This window comes from Xyrauchen texanus, chromosome 25, assembly GCF_025860055.1.
Source record: "Xyrauchen texanus isolate HMW12.3.18 chromosome 25, RBS_HiC_50CHRs, whole genome shotgun sequence".
Lineage (NCBI taxonomy): Eukaryota > Metazoa > Chordata > Actinopteri > Cypriniformes > Catostomidae > Xyrauchen > Xyrauchen texanus.
The window spans coordinates 6040431-6059211 of NC_068300.1; the positions used below are offsets into that span (position 1 = coordinate 6040431).

At 38.1% G+C, this 18781-nt stretch overlaps 2 protein-coding genes and 2 pseudogenes across 2 annotated transcripts in view; all 4 read right to left on the minus strand.

The window, feature by feature from the left end:
* Window positions 1-18781, minus strand: part of LOC127618950 (uncharacterized) — a 435826-nt gene that overhangs the window by 367772 nt on the left and 49273 nt on the right.
* LOC127618544 (zinc finger protein 493-like) overlaps window positions 1-18781 on the minus strand; it is a 162339-nt pseudogene that overhangs the window by 36127 nt on the left and 107431 nt on the right.
* On the minus strand, window positions 2393-5890 carry LOC127618584 (E3 ubiquitin-protein ligase TRIM39-like; annotated as a pseudogene).
* Window positions 14589-18008, minus strand: LOC127618608 (uncharacterized). Its single transcript, XM_052091174.1, has 3 exons — window positions 16843-18008; window positions 16263-16529; window positions 14589-15549 (listed from the first exon to the last, which is right to left on the minus strand). Exon 1 carries the CDS (start codon window positions 17996-17998, stop codon window positions 17030-17032), a length of 969 nt encoding a protein of 322 aa, XP_051947134.1. The 5' UTR covers window positions 17999-18008; the 3' UTR covers window positions 14589-15549; window positions 16263-16529; window positions 16843-17029.

Genomic DNA, 18781 nt, shown 5'->3' on the forward strand with positions numbered 1-18781 from the left:
GCTCCCCAAACCAACACAGACTGTGGAAACTTCACACTGGACTTCAAGCATCTTGGATTGTGTGCCTCTCCATTCTTCCTCCAGACTCTGGGACCTTGGTTTCCAAATGAGATGTAAAATTTGCTCTCATCAGAAAAGAGGACTTCTTTAGCCCAGGTAAGATGTTTGACATTTGAAGCCCATGTCCAGGACCCGTCTGTGTGTGGTGGCTCTTGATGCAGTAACTCCAGCCTCAGTCCACTCCTTGTGAAGCTCCCCCACACATTTGAATGGCCTTTTCCTGACAATCCTCTCCAGGCTACGGTCATCCCTGCTGCTTGTGCACCTTTTTCTTCCACACTTTTCCCTTCAACTTAACTTTCTATTAATGTGCTTTGATACAGCACTTTGAGAACATCCAACTTCTTTTGCAATTACCTTTTGAGGCTTTCCCTCCTTGTGGAGGGTGTCAATGATGGTTTTCTGCACAACTGTCAGGTCAGCAGTCTTCCCCATGATTGTGAATTCAACTGAACCAGACTGAGAGACCATTTAAAGGCTCAGGAACCCTTTGCAGGTGTTTAGCTGATTAGAGTGTGACACTTTGAGCCTACAATACTGAACCTTTTCACAATATTCAAATTTTCTGAGATTCTGAATTTGGGGTTTTCATAAGCTGTAAGTCATCAAAATTATATCAAATAAAGGCTTGAAATATCTTACTTTGCTTGTAATGAGTCTATATAATATATTAGTTTCACCTTTTAAGTTGAATTACTGAAATTAATGAACTTTTGCACGATATTCAAATTTTTCGAGTTTCACCTGTATATTCAGTATGTGTGCGTCTGGGTAGGTTTGCACCAACTGTGCATAAGGTCTCAGTTAATTTGAGACGTAAAGTTCACACTAAGGGATTAGTAACTGCTAGTTAGTTTGTAACTAAGTCGGTGCTTAATTTGGTTGCACCAACTGTTCTTAACACAAGACTTAACAAGTAGTTCGTAAGCTCTTCGTAAAGTAGTCACATAATATGATGTTTACCTGTATTTATCCAATGAACAGCCTTCAAATTTGTACACAGATGTGTTAAAAAGCCATCCGTTTCAGTTTTATTTATTTATTTTTTACAGTTGATGTTTAAACCTTGTTTGCTCATGCAACTGTCAGCTGTCATTAATTTGATCCCCATTAAAATACGAAGCGTAATAAAAGTAGATTTAGATAAATAGTATATTTGCCCTGTGTAAATAACAATATATAGGAACTGTATCCGAAATAAATAAGAGGTGATAAATAAATACTAATACAACAGGCTGGAAAAATAGACATTTGTTCATTTTAATATCATATATATATTTTGAATGTGTTGACACTTGACACCGGGCGACACACCCTGAAAACTGCACCATTAGATCTGCTTCAAGCATAAAAGTAAGTTTTATTTTTCTCTCTCGTAAATGTAAACGAGTGTAAATATCAACATCATACTGTATGTCGAAAGGGCTGATGTCACGTCAGCTCATTGATGCCATAAAATATCGGTCTGCTTTTTTATTCCAATCGTTAATCGTTATTTAGTTTATATGTAGAGATATGTCCTACCCAAGTTTAATGGTGCAATACTCAAATATTTAGTAGTGCATAAATTGTGACTAAGTGCCCATTTACGTCACAACTAGGCTAAGTTGTAATCTACGTATAGCTGGTGCAACCGGCCCCTGGTGCTTAAATTATCAAAACCTTATTACAGTTACATTAGTGACATCAGACAAAAAACCTTAAATACAAATTTAACTGAACAGAGAACTAAACTGTCCCAAATGTCTCATGTCAGCAGAAGGAGCGCTGAACCTTTTGATGCTTACATGCTTACATACAAGGCTGTTACTAGTCACAGGAGAATTAGGTGGTTGCCTCGGGCAGCGCCATAGCTGAAGGGGCGGCACGGTCAAAAACGATCAAGATGGACAACATTGTTTACTCTACATTAATTTACTGAAGTGTCTAAAAGTTCTGCACAGTACTGTAAATCCACACGCACAAACATGTTTTCTCAATTAATACAAAGACCTTCCTGAAGGGTTTGACCTATTTATAATAGGGCAAAATCATCCCTGAGAAGGGGCCCCCTAGCAGAGTTATTAACGGAGTTAATATCGAGCCAAATTAAACTATGTTTTATTCAATCTCTCATCAGACAGGTTAATACCTGATAATTAAATCAGTCTTACCTGTCTGGAGAGATCCCGGACGAGCCCCCAAACTGTTAGATAATTTTGTCATCCAATGTATTTAATTTATTTTCTTGATCTGCAATCCCCGTCTCGATATGGCTCAGCTGAGGGAAGAAAGAAATGACACAGACACCCAATGCTATCAAATTCTTCTTCAACGTTTATTCGTACAGCACTTCATTATATGGTCCAGCAAAACAACATTCCACTGGACTAACCAATAGAAACATTCTTTACCTTATCTGGACATGACATACATGTTTGATATGAAATACGTTAGTTCTTAGGACAGAGAGTATAGATAAAGAAAACACATTTCTATAGATTGCAGTTTACCACCCTTCAAAACAGGAAACAGCTTGCAACACATCAACTGTGTCTTGTAACAGCCAAGTACACTATACTGACAAGAGAAGAATTTGTTGAGAGCCCTTATTATTTTACAATAGATATTAGTTTTTTTATGCATGATTTCCTGTAAAGCTGTTTTGAAACGATGTGTGTTGTGAAAATTGATATACAAATAAAAATGACTTAAAGTACACAGAACACCATAGCAACTGCCTAGCAACAACCCAGATCTCACTAGCAAGAACAACTCATATTTTCTTCCAAAATAAAAATTTGTTCATGTAGTTTTTCATATTTTTGGGGTGTAAATTAATTCAGTATAACTGATGGGTGTTATAATCAGTGGATTTGAGTTTTTACCTTTATCATTAGGAAATGGGCCGAAGAATGGAAAGAGTGTTTGAGTGAAAGACTGACCAGTGAAAGAGTAGATATGAGAGCTGGACTCCACATCATAAAAAGAGACCAGACCCTCCTCATAATCCACAAACACACCAACCTTCTGTGGCTTCACTCTCAAACACAGAGAGACAATAGGATAATCACAGGCTTCATATTCATTCTCATTCTTCAACCTCACAGTCCAGAATCCATTCAGTGGAGTCGGTGCGATCTCTCCCTTCCTGTTAATGGATTCTCTGACCACTCCTAAAGTCCAGTCAGTCTTTCCCTTCACCTGCACCTCAAAATAAAATCTGCCTGAGCTGAATCCCTTCTTTCCCAGAACATTTGCATATAGTTCAAATCTCTCTGCTTTATCTGGAAGTTTTTGCCAAATGTCTCCATGTGTCACTTGTTTCCCATCATCAGACAGGATGAGATTAGGATGAGCTGTATCAGGATCCAGAGTCACATCCACTGAGAGAGATCAGAGAATATCAGTCACTTCAGAATACAAACATGTTGATATATGTGATATTAAATACAGAATATAATGAAAGTGTAGTGCAGTAAGTCAGCTGTCAGTATATAAATGTAAAGTATTGTAAGTGTATATGAGAGAACAGTGAAGATCACACACTGTACCTGCATACTGCTGCATCCTCCTCAATACTGTCAACACAAATCACAAGAAAACATCATCAGCTTTTTATAGAAAATAAAATAAAACTACAATGCATTTGATATTCACTTACCATTTTGACCATGTTTTTGATCTAGAGTCTCATCTAGAGTGTTCTTGAGTCGAGTCAGAGCTGTATTCAGAGTGTCCACACTCAAGTGAGTGTCAAGACTGATCTCAGTCCAGTTCTTAGTGTTTTTAGGCCTGTACAAGGACGAGTAAATCTACAGCAGGAGAGAGGAGAAATCCATCAGCATGAGGAGTGTTTTCTAATCATTCTCATTGATGATAGAGATGGACACTGACCTGTAGGAGATCAAGATGATCTTCAGTGTGTGAGATCTGCTCCAGCTCAGAGTTTCTCCTCTTTAGCTCAGTGATCTCCTGCTCCAGCTCTTTAATGAGATCTTCAGCCTGTTTCTCTGCTGCTTTCTGCTTCTCCTCCAACATCTCAACAACTTCAGTCTGACATCTCTCAATGGAGCGGATCAGAGCTGTGAACATCTCAACACTGGATTACTTCTCTTCTTCTGTGTTTCTCTGATGAGATCAAGTCGCAGTTTAAATGGATTTAATTCAGCATCTTTATTTATAAAGATTGAACCTACATTTGACTCACATTTCTCATCTCTACAGAGTGTTGGATGTCTTGAATCTTCTTCATTCTGTCCTGGATCATCTGCAGCACGTCTGTCTGTGTCTTTACCAGCTGATTCTACAGACAAAGAACAACACAGACACATTTCATCACTCAACAGCTTTTCCATCTCCAAAATAAGTATTGATTGAATATCAGTAACTCTTGCCTTCTTCTCTCCACTAACCTCCTCTATAGGAACAGTGTTGTGAGTCTTGTGGTCTCCTTCAGTGCAGGACAAACACACACACATCTGATCATCTCTGCAGAACAGCTCCAGAGGTCTCTCGTGTTTCTGGCATATATAATCCTCCAGGTTCTCCACAGCGTTCATCAGTTTGTGTTTCTTTAGACGTGGGACTCTCCGATGAGGCTCCAGGTGAGTTTCACAGTAACAGCTTTGACACGTCAGACAAGACTTCATGGCTTTCTGCTTTCTTTCATCACAGATGTCACAGAGAACTTCAGATTTACCCAGATTCAATTTTTGCTTTTCCTTAAAGTGTTCTCTCTGAGTGTTGTATTAATCTTCAGATCGGGTCTTTTGCTGAATGTTTCTTTACATAACGGACAGCTGCAGTTCTGAGTGTTTTTCCAGCATTCATTCAGGCAGGTCTTGCAGAAGTTGTGTCCACATGGAGTTGTGACCGGATCAGTGAACACATTCAGACAGATTGAACACTGAAGCTCCTCCTTTAGTGCACTACTGGAGGACGACACGACTGGAAATACAGAGTGAAAACATATCAACATTTCTGAATTTTACCATTTTTATTAAATTATTTTAAAATGATTATATAGCATATGAAGAATGTTATTGTCAAGAAAGAAAAATGTCTCCAAGAAAGAACTAAGAAGAGAGGTGCATCATTTAATGTTGATTATGATATTTATTAATTCATTCTTTCTTTTTCTATGTCACTGACTTACATGGAGGTTCAGTCATACTGTTTCTCCTTGTTGGTTTTTGTTTTGGTGGTGTTGAATGTTCTGCCATTGCTCTTCCTCTCTTTAATCCTGTTTAGGACACAACACTCCAGCATCTCATTTCACAGTATGAAACATGACCAAAGTGTGTAAAATATTAAAGATGACCTTCTCAAGAGGACATTCAGTTCACTTCTGAGTGTCTGTAATCCAAAGTACTAAATGTTGAAGTTTAAAGCTGATTTCAGTACTTAGTGTGCAGTATTCTGTTAGTTTCCTTCAATAGTCTTCCTAAACAGTAAAAGGTGACAAATCATTCATTCTGTCTGCAGTTCAACTACTTCCTGTTTCTGACACCTTCAAGTTATCCGACAACATGACAGACACATTAAACTTTGCTTAATAACCGATTAAATTATGTACTTTTAATAACATTCTGATAACAATTCAGTAAAGTAGTTCATGTTATTTACTCGTGGTTAAATCTGGTTTTGTGTAACTTCATTCCAGTGTGACACAAACTCCTCTGAATCAGACCACAAACATTATAAACCTGATCAGGGAAATTTCTCTTATATTTCTACTATGATCACTTACCTGTGAGTGAGTATCAGTTGTGAACTCTTAATTTTGCCACGTATATTGAATATATATGAATAAATATTCTGTCTTTTTAAAGAGAGAAAACGTTTAAAGTCTTCCTGTTTAAATCATTTTCACTTTCACTGAGCTGCAGTGATTTCATAGCTCCGCCCCTATCTTCTTTAGATTCATTCCTATTGGCTGTTTTGTGTGTCTGTATTAACACAGGTGTGTTTTAAAGGTCATTTGTCAGTTTGCCAACAATACAGATTTTCCATATTTAATCCATATCTCATGTCACTGTGTGTCTATTCAAGGAGTCTTCAACCTTTATTTTTTGTACAGCCATAAATGTAATGATTCAGATTCATCTTAACAGTTCTTCAAAGTAAGAAATATCGGTAACACTTTAGAATACTGTATCTTAATTAATGCATAACTAATAAGGAATTACTGCAGAACTAATAGGTAATTCTTCATTAACACTACTAAGGAAGATGTGTTAACTAATCAGTATGTGATAGCATTTTATAGTTGTGTTAAGTAACAATTAGCTAATCAATAACTATTTAATTCAGTCATGCTGTAACGGTTACCCTGTCTTGTTTCACTGTTGCCCTCTTGTTTTCCATCTTGTAACTTTTGCACTTCTTAGTTTTCACTTTAGTCCCTTATGTAACTCCATAGTCCTCTGTTAGCGTTCGCGTTCCCTGTCATTGTTTTCACCTGCCCTCATTAGTTTGCCGTTTGCTTCTGTTAATCACCTTATTATCTTGTTTGAGTTCTGTTCGTTCATTGGCCCCATACCTTTCCCCCTTGTTTATGTATTTATACCCTGTGTCTTTGTTCAGTCTCCGTCGATCGTTGTTTGATGTCAACCCGGTGTGTGTTTCCTCCTCGAGTCCCCTGTTTGCTCACGTCGTGTGTAGTTTACTATTTTATGTTTAATTTCCCCATCGTGGGTTGTTCCTTTGTGTTTTCCTGTTTTGGTTCGTCTAATAAAGTTCAAGCTGCGTTTGGATCCGCATTTCCTCGTCTGCCTCGTTACTCAAGCATAACTCATGCCTCATAATGAACTACTTTTAATTATCTACTAATACAGCTTCAGGAGAAATAACTATTAAGTAACTAATGAACAGTCGATTAATTATAATTAATTACAATAATATAATAACAATTAGCCATTACATTATTCAGGTTGTGGCCCTTTCTTCTTCCTTACTTCTATTGTTATTATTACTATGGAAATGCAATAAGCATTTCGTGGAATTACTACACTCCCAAAATGAGTCATTACAGTGAATTTAGTAGTTTTGGCCTGTATGGTCAATTGCTTTGTGAGTGTGGTCTGTAACCAGAAATCAACTATGGAATGGAACCCCATCCCCACTATAAGTGACTAGCCCACTTACCTCAGGCAGCTTTATGATTTATATACAGTATAGTGTGTGTGTTTACTTCAGCACATTTCACATTACATTTGGGTAAATGATTCCTGTATGTAAGGCAATGACTGAGGGGAAGGGAACATACAGGGAACCCATGAGTAATTAATACAGAATTACCACATAATTATGAGGGAATTACTTACAACCTGGAACAGTATTCTAAAGTGAAAAAACAGGGAACCCCATTAATGAATGATTATCTGGTACAGAACTGTAATTCCACATTACAAGATGACAAATTATAAGAACATGGGAATTTTTTGCAATAAGTGTTGATAACATGCTTTCAATATTTTTTTTTATTTTATTTCCACACTAGAAAACAAACAGAATGTGAACACTGTAATAAAGAAAGCATTGTTTTAATTCAAAACTTTTACATCAAATGACCAAAAACTGACCAAACACAACAACAGATAAAACTTCAAGAAATAAAATAAATGTCTTCGCACTCACAAGACCTGAACCTGAACACTGAGCAATGTTTCTCTGACACACGTGTATTAAATCAAGTTACTTTTTTTTTTTTTTTGACAAAGGTCAATTGTCTTTTTTTGGACAATAACACTTCAAAGTGGCTCCTTCATGCACATTTCTTTGCATTGTTCTGCAAACTGTGACAGTTTCTGGCCTCTATGGAACGTTTCCCGCAAGGTCTTGTAGGCTTCAACATCACAAGCCTCTAGCTCAGCTATTGCTGCAGTATTTACAAATGTTTTGCGGTCCACTCCACACTTATGGTATGCCAGCGTTTTGGGGATTCCCTGTTCCAGGTACTGCAGGACCTTTCTGTATCTTTGTGTTGCATGCTCTGGTAGAAACACTGGGAGATTAAAAAGGTGCATAATTAGTAACTCAATAAGACTATCGTCTGTTGTGACAACATCAATCACAGAGAGTTCACAGCCACATATGGTACGACCCCCATTAGGTCCTGATCTCATCATTATTGAGTCTGGGATTACATGAACAAAGTTGGTTACACCGAATATTCATTTAGCTTTCTATGATGTTAATTGAGATGTGAAAACTATTTATGGCATTGGTTTTGATAACGTATCTCTAGACAACATTTTTTCTAAGACTTTTCCCAGAACTTTAGGACACCATTATGACAATGACAACATACCTCTTCTGCTTTTTTGTGTTTTGCTTTCTTCTCTGATTTTTCCTTATGTTTCCTCGATTTGTGGTGTGAAGAGGAAACAGATGAATCAGAGGTGGAATAAGATACAGATTCATCGGAAAAGGATGAAGAGTCAACTTTTTTTCTTTTCGCCTTCTTGTTTTCTTCATGCAGGCCGTCTACTTCATCGGAAGAGTCAGTGTTAACAATCAAACTTGGGGTTTTGGAGGAAGCTCCTTGCATCTCATCCTTTGTTGACAACACTGATAAAAAATACAAACAAAACTACATTTCATTTCATTTGAATTATTTGGCAACCTACACATGTGAGCTACTACATTGATTAGCACAACCCAATGCATTGTGACAAAACTTGTGTGCTTGTAAATTGTTTACCAATTTAAATACTCTTACAATTTAAAATAATTACTTAGCATATATAAATCTTCAAAATACAGCACAGTAAAATAATATAAAGACGATTTTATTAATGTAGTAGATGCTTTTATCCAAATAAACTTAGAATTGAAGAAACATACACACCAGATCCTTGTGAAGCAATACAAAATTGCTGATGTTCTGTTGAAACAAAAGCCAAAGTTGATTGGTTTTATTAATTCATTTTCTCGATGTTGTGATAATATGAAAAGTTACAGAACTCAATATGTTCCACTGCCCAAAAAGAGCATTTCATGTTTTCACCCTACAAAAACAACTAGTTTTAAAACGCAGAAATGTATATATTTAAGTAATGCGTGTAATCGAAGTAATATTTACCACAGTTTTCATTTTGCTCATTAAACTGGTAACCAAGGTTTACCAGGACTATTCACTAGCAGAAAACGTCTCGGGTTACTTACTTGACTGTAACCCCTGTTCCCTGATAAAAAGGGAACGAGCTGATTTTAGCGCTTTGTGAACAGCTTTAGGTGTGACCAGCTGTGAATATTTGCGCAACACGTCAATGAAATTGACTAGAATTTATAGCGTCTGCTGGTGACATCAATTGAATGCACCTGTAGCAGGGCTGTAAATAGATGCGTCACAGTTTCATCGTCAGTTATTTGTCTGAAGTGCAGTCCTGGGACATCCCAGTGCGGCAATGAAGCGCAGCATCTCGTTCTATGACGTTAAATGTTGGACAAAACAGCGCAAGCGCATAAACACAGCGCGCTAGTGAATTTCAACAGTGTGAGCATCATGACACAGATCGCACGTAAAATGTAAACCTGCAGAACTTGCAAAGCACAAAAAATATGATCGTGCACACAAATTAACAACTCGCGCAGCAGAAATAACAAAACTTATTTTCTGCACACATGCGCAGCTGAATTCTTTACGAACACAATCGGTTTTTACACAGGGGCGTGGCCCAATCCTTTCTGTTAACAAATGCTATTGGCTGCTGATCAAATCCTGTTTTGATTGGCTGCATCTCGTCGAATCACGTGATTGGCTGTTGTTGGACGAGGGCAGTCAGAAAGCGGGAACTTTTTTTTTTTTTTTTTGACAAGGAAAAAAAAACATACAAAACTCTCTTGGGGGAGGAATAAGAAATATACATCAATTGGAACAACAAGGGGGGATTGTTTAATAGTCTCGAGAGCAAAAGGCTAAAGAAAAAATTTAAATAAAAGCATCCATTAGACGTAGCATACAAGTGGATATTTATCAAAACAATTGTCTGGATATATCAGTATGCCTACACATCTTTCTTGCAAATTTAGTAGACGTTACTTTTTTCACTGAGGAAAATACAATATACAAAAAAATAAAACATGAAAAAGAAGGCTTTGAATATCTCCACTTACTACAATGATATATATATATACACATGAGAACAATCATATTAACCAAATCAGATAGGGATGAATCTACATGATCCATATAAAAGATAATTTGTGATAAGTCAAATGTCGGGATGTCATCAATCTTAAATTACAGCCAATTAAATCAGACCAGAAGATTTTACCTGTAGGACATAAGAACAAGTGTTCCAGAGTCTCACCAGCTGCCTCACAAAATACACAGGGATCTACTTCCAATTAAAACCTCTTTCTAAGAAAGTCAGCAACCGGATATATTTTATACATTATTTTAAAGTGAGTCTCTCTGACTTTAGGGGAAATGGGTCATTTGATGAATTTGAAATGTGGTTTATCTATGGACAAGGCATTCATATTTGTAACTTGTACACACAATCCTCTATAATAATCCAAAAACATTCTAGATTTAAACAAATAATTAATACAATTTTTATTACATTCATTAATTACTAGATTTGGTAAGGTTGGTGAAAGTCTTATTCTCACATCCATCAATGAGTTTTGAATTAACTGTAATAATAGTATTGATTTACACATTTTATTATATTCTCTAGAAGTGCGGTTAAGATTATACTTGAGCAAATGGGCAATATGTTCCATGAAGTTACTATCATCTAATATATCATTCACAAACAAAATATCGGTGTCATAGTTGTGAGACAGCTGGGGCTCGAACCAGAGTCTGTAGAGTGTGTGTCTGAGAGGCAGACCGCTCCACCACTGGGGAAACGCAGAGGAATAAGGAACAATGAGATTCCATGAGTTTAATCCTTTGCTCTTTATTTCAGAGGAAAAAACTAAAATATCAACTACAGTCTTGGGCAGCACTTTAGGTTAACGTGCCACAGGGTGGCTCAAACATCTCTCCTTGAGAGGCAATGCAAAGAATAAATCCAGACGTCCACAATCCACAAACAATTAACAGAAACTGATTATCCAAGAACAAAACAGAAACCTCCGAAACCTCCTTAGGAATGGCAAAGCTTAGGAAAACATCAGCACTGAACAAAAACAAAAGGGCAATGAGGCCTTAAATAGGGTCTATCATTAGGAGTGATTCAACACATGTGAGAGCATTGCAACTAATTAACAAGGTAGTAATCTGAGTTGAAATTACGCCATCTAGTGGTGAAATCAAGGAGCTTCAGTCAAAAACATTACACTCTTACCAATCACTTTTAAACAATGATTTCTTATTAATTGTAATGACCCTGTTATTCCATAGGGTGGATCCATGGGGGGGAAAGTTGTGTGTAAATATAATTTTACAGTATTGGAGAAGTTGTTTGTGGAAGTTTGATAATTTAATAGAAATCTTAGATACATCAATCACATTTTAAAAGAAATTCAGGCCCACCTATTTTATTAAATAGAAATCTATCACATAGAGTAAGTATGATTTCAACCATTTACCCTTAAATGCCCCATACATTGATTCAAAGTCCAAGGCGTTGATACCACCCTTATCATACTCTTTCCCTAACTGTGATTTCCTAATATAATGGGTGTTATTTTTCCAAAGGAGGGAACTGGGAAGATTGGGAATTGGATGATGGCAGACAGTAAAGAGGTTATGGTTATATACATATAACCATATAAATATATACACATACATACATACGTACATATATACATACACGCACAAAACATCTTACAGCTACAAGAATCATCTGATTCCCAATCGTCCCGCTTTCTGTCCAATCACGAGAGACTCGACGAGATGCAGCCAATCAATACAGGATTTGATCAGCAGAATAGCATTTGTTAACAGAAAGGATTGGGCCCCGCCCCTGAGTGTCAAAACCGACTTGTGTGCGTAAAGATTTCATCTGCGCATGTGTGGGACTCGCGGTTTTGTTACTTCTGCTCGCGAGTTGTTAATTTGCATGCACAATCATATTTTTTGTGCTCAAATTTGGTATTTGCAAGTTCTGCAGGTTTACATTTTACGTGCGATCTGTGTCATGATGCTCACACTGTTGTAATTAACTTGCGCGCTGTACACGCCTCGGGGTCACCCAGTCAGAGCTACTAGTTCAAGCTCTTCGTAAAGCAGGGGCGATTCTAGGGTCAGAGCTTTAGGGGTGCTGAGCACCCAATGAGCCCCACTGCCACCACCCACCCTCTTTTCACACAAAAATAAAAAATATGTCTATTGAAAAATAACTATAATTTTAACATTGGTTCAACTAACTCCAAAATCCAGTTTTTTTTTTTCTTTTTTTTTTTTTTTATACCTTTTCAGAGCACCAGCTTAATTGTGAGAGTTCACACAGAAAGCCCCCTGTAACAAACACAAAACCTTCTTCACTCAGCTGGTTTTCCTGACCGTTAACGCCATGTGCCTCCTTTTGTATCAACAGTCATCAGATTGGTTAGATTAGATTCAACTTTACTGTCATTGAACAAAGTAACAGGTACTTGGACAACAAAATGTAATTCATCTTCTGTAAATTATTTACAAAAAATGGTTCTTGAAAGGCTCTTTTTTGTGTGCCAAACTGAGTATGAGGGTATTGAGACAGCTTTAACTGTTTAGGACCAGTGTCCTTATCCCCTAAGTCTGAACAGCTCTCTTCTGTCTCTGCTGCTTTGGCTTGGTGGTCTCTATGTTGCACTCCCTCTGTCTCTTCATTTCTTTCACTAGTCAATTCCCTCTCAACCCTTATGGACTCTCCCTGTTGTTTTCCTCCTCCTTTATTATGAAAAAATGTGGTGTAAAATAATGTTACAAAAAGTAAATGTAATATAAGCTACTTAATGGCAATAAGTTAGTATAGGAGTATGAGTGGTTACTGTTTTGCTTGCCACTATTCACTATATGTCAATTTATTGTTGTTGTTTCCTCACCTGGTTCTTCCTGCATGCTCTCTTTCCCTTTCTCCTTCTCCATCTCCCTCTCTTTCCCTTGGCACTGACAATCATACACAAATATATTGTAGGCAGGAGAGTTGAGGTCAGTTTGTCATGTCACAAAAATGTTATGGAGACCATTTACAGATTCTAAGGATATGATCAAAAGGCACACAGAGGCCTGCCATTTTAAATGTCTTTATTATTATTATTATTATTATTATTATTATTATTGGGCTTAGAAACTTTTTTAAATCACAAATTCCTTTCACAAGAGAAGCTGTATTCTCCATTGAGGGTTGGAAATAAATAAAATAAATAAAAGCAGGGGACCATTGCCTAGATAAGTAATTCGATACAACAATAGCTGGTTTGCATTATCTGTTACTTTAGCTTAACACTTTTCAGAAGAACAAAAAAAAAAAAAACAAGACAGAGGTTATTATGGACTGTCTCTCACCTGAATCTGTCTTTTTCTTTTAAAGAACTGTCCTATGTCCATTGCTCACTGGCAGGCCACACACACACACACACGCGCACAGAGAGAGAGAGTAATGCTAGGATTTCGGGAGTTAAGCCTGGTTCAGGTTAAATCCTCTGTGTGTGAGGAATGAATAAATACAGCAAAAGAAAAACATTCAACTTTCTTTTATTGTCTAGTTTGTCTAGTCAGCCACAACTGAAAAATAACAGATATAAATCTAGGAATGAATAACAATTCATTTAAAAAGCCACAGTGAGTGTTTCACACATACTGGTGGTATACAATAATATGTTTGTTTTACTCTGGTCCAAACGCCAGGGCTTCATGTTTCCATGACGACTGACCAGAAAAGACGCACGTGATGTCATGTTTACATGACTCCCGATTGTTAAAATGAGTATCAAATTAACGATAAACTTTACCAACAGAGACACACGTACGCACTACACAGGTACGCAGTTTATTTGTCGTAGGCGGTGGGCCGGACCTCGAAATTATGAATTTAATACTTACCTCACAGCTGTGTAAGTCTTTTTTTGCTGAGGTCATGTAATAAAATCGTATAAGTACTACAGACATTGTTTCCAACTTTGTTGTTTGCACATTTGACGCAAAATGTCCTTACAAACTCTTACTTTTTTAAACCGGCAAATAAGCAGGAGTACTAATCATAACGTTAGAAAACCTCCCGTTTCCTTGACAACCAATGTAAATAATGAACACAGATGACCAGGAAGCTGCGTTCTTGAAATTACAATTTTGCTGTAAATCATTAAAAATGTAAATTTAGTTCTGTAGTTCAGTAATACTGAGGTAAAAATGAGGTGTTTTATCCATTTAGCCTCTAATGTAAAAAGCCCTGTAACCCCCCTTTACCAGACAAGTTGGGCAAAGATTGTTCAATGTACAAATTTATGGGTGAACCTGCAAACCACAGAGAGTACAGTAGCTGAAAAAGCCGTATTGGCATTTCACTTAAATTCTGAAGACGTCCAAGATGTGCCGGCTAATGTTGGATTTCACAGAGAATGCTACATGCTCTTCACCAACAAAGAACACATAAGAAGAGCACGTAAGAAGATAGAAAATGCAGCTAACAACAGTGAAGGTTTGTATCAAATGTATAATTTTTATATAAAACGTTTCATTTATATACGTTTAACCCCTTACTAGTCAGCCCCAATTTTGGCAAGTGATGCATTCATGACATCCCCAAAATAAAAAGGTTGCTGCTCAGAAGTCATTCTGAATATACACATAACCAACATATATTTAGAACGCCAACCCTTGAGAGTTTACATTTCAAGACTCAAAATTAACCAGACTGTTATTAATATTGAGATATATAAGCTCAAACATAGAAACAAAAACAACAAATATTAAGAATATATTTATAAAATGTATAAAAATATTATGTGAATTTAGGATTGCAACTTATAACCACAACTAAAACATGGGGATTTTTTAAAGACAATCATCCCACACATCCTATTCAATATTCTATAATAAAATCAACTAATCGAATATTCGAAAATCGTGACTCATCCCTAATTAATATAGTATTTCAGTGCAAGTGGATGACATGACAAGTAGCAAAAGGCAGTGCAATATGTGTGTAAGTGGGGTCAAATGTTCATAGCAAATTTAAAAATAAAAAAAATAAACCACTGTAGCAGCATCATAGTGTAAACAACCAGTGTATTTGTGCAAGAGTCAATCAGCTGCCCTTAGGTTATTGGAGGGTGGGGGTGGAAGGAAGAGGCTCTCTATGATTCCCCTATAGAAAGTTAAGAGGATGGATTTGTGGGAGATGAGCCTTCCTCAACTGTGGGAGGAAGTGCAGAGGTTTTTGGACTTTCTTGGCCAGGTTCTGTTGGTGGTGTCGATAGATCAAGATGGGTCATCTGTGATGTGGATACTAAGCAACTCCGTGATCTTGACCTGCTCCATTCATGGTGCTGTTGATGTGATGATTGTCAACGATCACCTCTGTAGTCATTTGGGTGTGGAGAGATATGATGTTGTCCTGTCCGTGTCTGTGTGTTAGATAAACAACTGAATTATATTCAGATAAATAAACACAGAAAGCACACATTAGTAGATCATTTTAAATCACATTTTTCATCTTGCCTTTTGTATTAAGATGCTAACCATCTTAAACGAGCTTGACAAGACTACTGCAGTTCTGACCACAAATAATTTTGTTAAATAGCTCAAAAACAGCCATCTTTAAATACAATATTTTTCCACCATATGTGCATACCATGCACAGAATTGTGTCATTGTATAAACTGTGACAATCAACCATAAATGGCTTATATAACTCCATGACTACCACTATAAAGTTGATTTGAAATAATTTCTTTGTTTTGCATTGCACTCTTTTTAGCTGATAATTAGTCTAGCTTACTTGTAGCCTAGATAGCTTGCTATAAACCAATCCAACCTTGACATACCTGTCAAATTATTTCCTACTGTCTTCCCGTTTAAATATTTACCCGTAATTATCCTGTATTTGAATAATCTTTGCTTAGTTCATTGTGTATGTACCGAATGATTTGGATTAGCCTAAGCAACATACCGTTAGACCTAGCTTTACTGCTCCACTACCAACATTCTTTCGTGGCTACTGTTCTCATCAACGACAACGCATATATTCACGACGAAGTATAGCTTGCAGTCTTAAATACAACTTATATGAAAAGCATTAAGATATAGGGGTGTATAATCATTGTAAAACAAATCTTACCTTGACGTTGTCTTGCCGAGACACACCGGTCTCTCCAGGTTGGGTTGTAGACTTATTGCAGAGTAGCACCTCTGGCAACCTTTGTGAATTTACAGTTCTGTAGGCGGACAATTATGGACAGTGATTCTGGTAAGAGAATCAGGCACGGGAGAGGTATATCTTCATCAAACTTCTCTTTAATAATGCTTGTCAGGCAGTACGTGACATCCAGTTACAATCTCAAGTGGGTAGGGAGAATTATAAAACGTCATCACGTTGTGTTGTGGTCTGTAGAATATATAAATAAAGGAATACAGTATGAATACAACATCTCTGTACACAAATTACCTCACAAGGTATCAATAACTGGCTAAATAGTCATCACAAATGAATACACAAACTGTCAGATAACGAATAAACATGTAACAAGATAAAACTTCAAATAAACAGCATGACGCAACATATAATAACAACATGATCATATGATTAGCGTCTCTCCGCGATAGTCATTTGCATATCTCGTTCGTCATTTGCTAAACATCTGACATTCACAATAACAAATACAAAGTGTTGACTAAACGATATCCACATAATTACTCACATTTGTTGCATGAACGCACAACATTGAACGGTATATGGGAGAGCGCATCTGGAACTAACTCTCGTATCAGTCTGCTGGAAGTAGCAACTATGATATTAGTCCGTCAGAAACCGCTGTCTGTTTTCCGTTCCAGGACGGACTTTCTGAAACAGCCGCCCCCAATTATCAGTCAGGATAATTGTATTCCTTAAGAAAGGCCGTCTGGAGTATCTGTATCACTATCCCTCATTGGAGGAAGTGGAATCAGTTTCACGACAGGGCGTGTGTACAGCTTGCCTTTGACTTGAACTTTGGCTGTCCGGATTCTCCCGTCAGCCCCTGCGTAGGTTTCTGTCACAGTACCCACAGGCCATAACGCTCGTGGGAGTTGTTGGTCAATTAGGAGTACCACTTGTCCCACTGCCATCTCCCTGCCGTCTGATCTCCATTTCTGTCTACCCTGTAGTTCTGGTAAGTAGCAGCGAATGAAAGCGGTCCAGAACTGGTCAGCCAGTATCTGGCTGTGTCTCCACCTGCGTTTCCCCAAGAGTTCGTCGGAGTCATAAAGGACTTGTGGTAATGAAGCATCATGACGTCCCATGAGTAACAGGTTAGGAGTCACAGGATCAAGGTCTGCAATGTCCGATGAGACATAGCCAAGGGGCTTGGAATTGAGTATGCCCTCAACTTCCACAAGCAATGTTTGCAGAACAGATTCAGGCACAGATTGTTCATGTAGAATGACACGTAAGGCAGTCTTAATTGATTTCACCTCTCGCTCCCATGTCCCGCCAAAGTGAGGGGCACTCGGTGGGTTATAGCGAAACTGGATCTGCTGTTTAGCCAGTTGTTCCTGAAGCTCAGGAGCCATTCGACGAAAGGAGTCCTTTAACTCGTGATCACCTCCAGTAAAGTTAGTGCCATTGTCACATAGAATCTCGAAAGGCTTTCCTCTACGTGCTATAAAGCGTCGCAAAGAAAGGAGGAAGGCGTCAGTGTCCAGGTGTTCAAGGAGATCGAGATGTAAACATCTGGTTGTCAAGCACTTATATAAAATTCCCCATCTCTTTTCCTGGCGTCGGCCTATCTTTACCTGAAAGGGCCCGAAGCAGTCTACGCCAGTTGAGTAAAATGGTGGCTTAAACAGGCGTAGCCTACAGGGTGGAAGGTCGGCCATCTGTGGGTTCTGTGGCTTGGCACGCCAAAACTGGCAATTCTGACAGGAATGCTGGTGTTTGCGCACAGCTTCACGACCTCTAAGCACCCAGTATCTACTGACGTAGCTCTGCTAGCACTCGCTCTGCACCTGGATGATGGAGTTGCTGATCTATGTCTTGGATGAGTAGCTTTGTGACCTGATGTTGAGGATCTAGGACGATCGGGTGAATGATATCAGAAGGCAGGGTTTCAACACGACGAAGGCGTCCACCCACTCTGATAAGACCAGTAATCTTGTCGTACTCTGGGGCGAGAGAACTCAAACGGCTATCTGTCGGGATAGGCTTTCCAGCTTTCAAAGCTCTGAATTCCTCCGGGAATGAATCAAGCTGTGACTGTGCTAAGAGGAGCTTTCCTGCCTGTGTATACATTGAAGCTTCAAAGGCGTTGATGTTGGCCGCCCCATTACAGGACTCGACAGTAGCTTGAACTAGCTCGTTCCAGGTTCTGAATTGACTGAGGTCTGAAGGCACTGGACTGGGAATGACAGTGACTGCTCCAACAAAGGATGCTTTTCTCATCTCGCTCAGGTCAGGTACGTATTCTGTACTGGGTGTCAACGGCCACATATCCTGTGGTTCAGTCAGGAAGGATGGCCCAGATCTCCATTGGTGAGGACCTGCTATTTCGGCTAAGGTAAGACCTCTAGTGATATGGTCAGCTGGGTTTCGAGCAGAGTCAACATACCTCCATCTGGTAACATCTGTCAAAGTCTGAATCTCTACTACTCTAGACCCCACAA